At 32.0% G+C, this 5,890-nt stretch overlaps 1 protein-coding gene across 1 annotated transcript; it reads left to right on the top strand.

Annotated features, from left to right (window-relative positions):
• The first annotated feature begins 5,071 nt into the window (after nucleotides 1-5,071).
• Nucleotides 5,072-5,652, top strand: LOC145090775 (Low temperature and salt responsive protein family). Its single transcript, XM_079028850.1, has 2 exons — nucleotides 5,072-5,259; nucleotides 5,518-5,652. The coding sequence occupies exons 1-2, from the start codon at nucleotides 5,179-5,181 to the stop codon at nucleotides 5,599-5,601; spliced, it is 165 nt and encodes a 54-aa protein (XP_078884976.1). The 5' UTR covers nucleotides 5,072-5,178; the 3' UTR covers nucleotides 5,602-5,652.
• The last annotated feature ends 238 nt before the right edge of the window (nucleotides 5,653-5,890 follow it).

The following is a 5,890-nucleotide window of genomic DNA, read 5'->3' as shown; positions in this document are numbered from 1 at the left end:
TGTTTATGCTTATGTTTCTGTATTGACAATGACATCCCAAACGTTTTAAAATGAATAAAATACGTTTCTTCAAAAAAAAATTGATAACGTATTTATCGTGTTTTTCTGGGAACAAATTCCGCAACATTTTTATGAAAAGAAGTACTCTGATTTTTATAAAGCATAAACAAAATCGTTCTTTTCTGGCCATGAAAATGGGGATGTCACAGTAGCCTTCTACCAAGACCCGACTGTTTTGAAAGTAGCCTTCTAACAAGACCCGACTGTTTTGAAAGTAGCTTTCTACCAAGACCCGACTATTTTGAAAATAGCCTCTTACCAAGACCCAACTGTTTTGAAAGTAGCCTTCTAACAAGACCCAACTGTTTTGAAAGTTTGAACCTCTACTTAAGTGAAGGTTTTTCCTTGTACAACTATTATTATTCAAATCTAATCTACCTCATCGATTATGTGAATGTGAAACAAAGTAAAGGTAATAGTAATATAATAACTGGAATTGTATTCTTTTGTATTTGTCGTATGTAAAGTGTAAGTACTGTATTCTTTGTAATAAGTGACTACTATTGTACTAATTGCCTTAAAATGAATATTAAGGTATAATGTGATGGCTAGATCCCATACTAAACGCTCTCCTTGTCAAAAGATTCTGGGAACCAAACGCGACCCCTGCAATGATTGCAAGTCGTAAACATCCACATTATGATTATATGATCATGTATACCTAATACAACTATCACCTTTTGTTTAGAACAATGCGTTAGTGATTCATTGGTATAGTTAGATCCTGTACTTGTTCCATGTTATAACACCTTATTATGTTTGTTCTGTTATTGTGTATTGTATCTCTTCATATCGTATGTAATGTATTAGTATTCTTGTAATTGTACTTCTGTAATTGTATCTCTTCATATAGTAAGTATTGTATTAGTATAGACTCATAAATGAACTGACTCGTGTGTGATTCCTTGTACTTGGAATAGTAAGTAGTATCTCCTAACTATACCTATAATAGCTACTAGTAATTTACGTGTATAACCAAAGTATGTCTTTGCTACCCAAAGGTACTGAACTGACTAATGGAACTTTTATGCCTATATATGTATACATGATATATAAATAATATTTAGACGACAATCGGATGAATAACCGATGCCCTAAGGCCACATCCCAACGAGGAAAAGGAAATAAAGCGAGCTAGCCGTCCTAAGTGATTGTGGCCTCATCTCACTCCTTTGTGGAGTTTACGGCCCATGGACCATTTCTCCATGTGATTACGACCGTAAACTCTAATAATTCATGGTCTTTTGATGTTTTAAGGTCCTAAGTACATCAAGGATATGATCTAGACTAGTATCCAATGCTTGGTAAGGGACTAGGGTGCATTTAACCTCACTTAAAAGGGTTTACGGCCCAAGAACATCCCTTGGCCGTAAACACATTTGATTAAGTGTTTCTTGGTGTTTTCTAAGGCCTAAACATGTTAAACCTACTATACAACGAGTTAGAACAAGAGCACTTACGATCTAGGAGCTTGAATGGTCGGTTTTGGCCAAGAACACTAGTGTGTGTTCTTGGTGAAACTTGAAGATCTACAAAATGGAATGATTTCATGGATGAAATCATGTAAGCTCACCAGTTCATGTAAGATATCAACTAGTTAGGACAATAAACTTACGAGTTTTGAAGATCGGGGATGAAGATCCCGATGATACTTGAGACAAAACTGAAGTTCTTGGGTTTGAGAAGTGAGAAAATGGCTAGAGTGATCAAAATTCATATATATATATATATATATATATATATATATATATATATATGTGTGTGTGTGTGTGTGTGTGTGTATGTGTGTGTGTGTGGGAGTTCACGACCCTCTTGAGTTTACGACCGTAAACTCCATGTTTACGGTCATAAACTCCATCTTATGGAGTTTAGGGCATAAATTTCAGTGTTGAGGCTTTAGCAGTTACTTTCCAACACTTATTCCTTACGTGTACAAGGCTCAAAACTCTCAAATAGACTCCAAATTGTGCTAAATGATAACAGGAATGAGTTTGATTTTCAATGAAGTATTTGATTGAACAGGATAGAAAATTTCGGATTGTCACATCAAGACTATAAATCATAAAGATAAAAACATTTCTTATATGCAAAGGTGAAGTAATAAACAGTGCAAAAGTAATCCTTGCACCATCATGAGGAAGGGGACTAAGTTGAATTGTTCATTACTTTATATATAACTAGCTAGTTAGATGACAACTTAATGGTTATTCAAAGTGACCAAAATGTTATACATAACATTAATATTCATACCATATGATATTAAACAAATTTATTTCTCTTTTATTATTATTTCCTAGAAATAATAATTCTCAATATGTTAGTAAAATATTATTTTTATAAAATAATAATTTTCCTGTTAAATACATGTGTTGATTATATTTATTAACAATCAAATTAATATAATAAATAATCAACTTGTAGTAACTTGCTATAAAGTGTGACCCAATATGATCATATATCATTAACAATATCATTCTGTAATATTAACCAATCGTGTGATTTTGTCTAATATTAACCATCACATTGGTGGCTTACCAGATAATGCTTAGGCACCCATAAGAGAAAGTCTCAAGTTCAAATCTGAAGGATTTCAGTCAAGGGATGACAAAGAGAAAGATATGTGACACAATCCTGAAAGGGGCTGCTTAATATCATCGTCAAAGGCGAACCTTTTCTCCAAACTCGTGATATCATGGAGCTGCAATGGGCAGTAGAAACCCATTTTTATATAATAATATGTCTTTTTGAAATGATTTTTTTGAACAAATTATATAAGATTAATGGTAACATATATACAAAAAATTAATAGTAAAACATGTAAAAAAAGTTTCATAGTATAATGTGTATAATAAATAGTAAAATCTACATAAGATCCACATGGCATGCTACTTTACATATAACACAATTGTATTTTTTGAACAAAATACAAAAATTTAATGGTCATACGTGTAAAAACACTTTAGTTGGATAGTAACACGTACAAAAAAAATCAATGACAATTTTTGGTATTATTTTAACATTTTATTACCCTTTTAAATAATTTTCCATGTTATTAAACTTCCATTGATATGGATATTAGAAGAATCTTGTTATTACACAGAAAATATGATTTCTAACAATATAATAGAATATATCCCCGATACCAAAAATACATTGGGTTGTATATGTTGTATTCATTTAAATTTATACAATGTAATATAGATTAAACTAAAATAAACCGTTAACAAGGTAACATTCTTAGTTGGAAAGACAATTCTTGATCCAACTCATAACATGAAACAAACCCGACATGAAAATAAACTCGGTTTGGGTTTAGATTTCTGACTGACCAACCCATTTATATCATAGGTTGAGTTGGGTTATATATTTGAGTTCGTGGATTAACCCATCAACCTGACTACAAGGTTGTCAAGATCGGGATTCTACCTTGGATCGTTTTTGGGTTTGCAAGATCGGAATCGTAAGATCGGAATCGAGATCCTAAGATCTCATAAAATAGAATATAATTTTAATTTATAATATTTAATCATGAAAAATATTTCAAACATTTAATTTTTCGTTCAAAAGTTATAAAAACTTCAAAATACTAGTCATAAGTCACAATAAAAAATGATAAACGGTAGATTGGTAAAGGGTAAAAGACATAAAATGGTAAAAAAATTCATTTGCAAAAAAAAAAAAAAAAAAAAAAAAAAAATCAGAGGATGGTAGGATCGGAACGGATCTCGATCCTACGATCTTACGATCCTACCTACGATCCTACCACAAATACGATCATTTTACGATCCGGATCGTTTTTCATACCTAGGATCGTAGGATCGTGCGATCCTACGATCAGGATCACGATTTTGACAACCATGTCTGACTATATATATATATATATATATATATATATATATATATATATATATATATATATATATATATATATATATATATATATATATATATATATTATATTTTAAAAAAATAAAGTTTTATTTATGAATGAATGGAATACACACTATCCGTTATGCCTAACGTTCTAACCTCAAATCCAAATATAGTTTTCGGTCCATTCGAATTCTATTTCTCAATCATTCTAGTCAATGTAAGATGCTAATTGTTAATTAATTTAGAGGCATGTATACTTTAACTTGTGAAAAATTATCCAAAAATGACATGTCGACTCTATGACCTGAAATCGACCCATTGATTCATGAACTCATATATTTAAACGGATTATATGGGTCGTATTGAAGTTTTCAATCCGCCAACCCATATATTTTATGGGTTGGATTTGATCAATGTATTCAGATCCGTCAATCCAAACCCAACCCAATTGTCAGACTTAATTTTTAAGAAAAAAATCAAATCAATCAAATTTTTACTTAACGATGTAAAACAAAAGAGTAGATTACATGAACGGTCTCTATGGTTTGGGGTAATTTAAGCGTTTGGTCCCTAACTATTTTTTTTTAACTCGGAAAGTTCTTACTGTTTGTTTTTGTTACGCGTTTGGTCCATACTATTTGTTTTTGTTACGCGCTTGGTCTCTATCTTTACCTAAAAAGACTATTATTTAAATAGAGAAAAATAGTGAGATAGGTAAGGTAAGGTGAGGGGAATGGAGTTGGGGGTGTGTTTATTTAAATAAATTTAAAATCAATGGCAAAATAGTCTTTTAGGTAAGAAAGGGACCAAACGTGTAACAAAAACAAACTATAGAGACCTTCCGAGTTAAAAAAAATAAGTTAGGGATCAAACGTGCAAATTAACCTAAACCATAGGGACCATTCTTGTAACTTACTCAAAACAAAATTGTAAATCTCTTGTTAAAGAACGTAAGACAACGACAACGAATGTCCGTCCGAGCGGGTCAAACGGAGGATGTCCAACTGTCCCGTGAAAGTCCACGTGTAAAACAACTGTGATCCACGTGGCAACCTCATAACATTCTTAGCTGACACGTATTGAAGAGTTTGTTTTCGTTTCTAACACACACTTGTTTGATTTTTTCAAATCCGTTGGATCTAACTCAAAAACCTACATTTCTGTCTCCCTCCCTCCATCTCTCTCGTTTCGCTTCCCTGCAAAATTCAAAAAATAAAAAAACAGGATCAATCACAAATTAAAGAAATGGGGGCTGAAACGTTTGTAGAGATTATACTCGCCATCATCTTGCCTCCTATTGGCGTTTTTCTTCGATATGGTTGTGGTGTAAGTGATCTTAATTATTACTCTTGTTTTCATCTCCAATCTCCAATTTCCATTTTCCAATTTCTGAGATGATTCGTGTCTCCAAATTATTGTATTTCACCATAATCGGAGGCTCAAGATCTCGCCTTACATGTTAACATCTTATGAGTTTGTTTACCGATCATCTCAGAATTTCGAATGTTTTACAGAAGAATCTAAAAATTAAACGATGATGATGATGCTTTGATATTAAATGGAGTTTAATTGTTGAATATGCAGATCGAGTTCTGGATTTGTTTATTGCTGACGATATTGGGCTACCTTCCGGGGATTATATATGCAATTTATGTTTTGGTGGTGTAGTGTTTTTTCTTTGAATTTTGTGCTTTGAACATGAATAGTTATTGAAGGATTCGACTTTTGTTCATCGTTGTTCGTTTTCATTGTTTTAATTTCCGTATATTATGCATGGCAAATCTTAATCATAAGATTAATCCAGATGATGGTTTTGTATAGTTTGTAGTATTCCTTTGACTATAGATTTGTACGTTAATGAAGTCTCAATGGCAGATTTAAGAGATAACGAAGTCTTCTCATACAAATCAACAAGACCTACAAATCTTTCTTTAACAATTCCATGTGTAACGTATTG

Source organism: Lactuca serriola, chromosome 2 (assembly GCF_051521515.1).
Source record: "Lactuca serriola cultivar US96UC23 chromosome 2, Lser_US96UC23_V15, whole genome shotgun sequence".
NCBI lineage: Eukaryota > Viridiplantae > Streptophyta > Magnoliopsida > Asterales > Asteraceae > Lactuca > Lactuca serriola.
The sequence above is the reverse complement of the archived record's forward strand: the minus strand, read 5'-3'. Positions and strand labels throughout refer to the sequence as shown.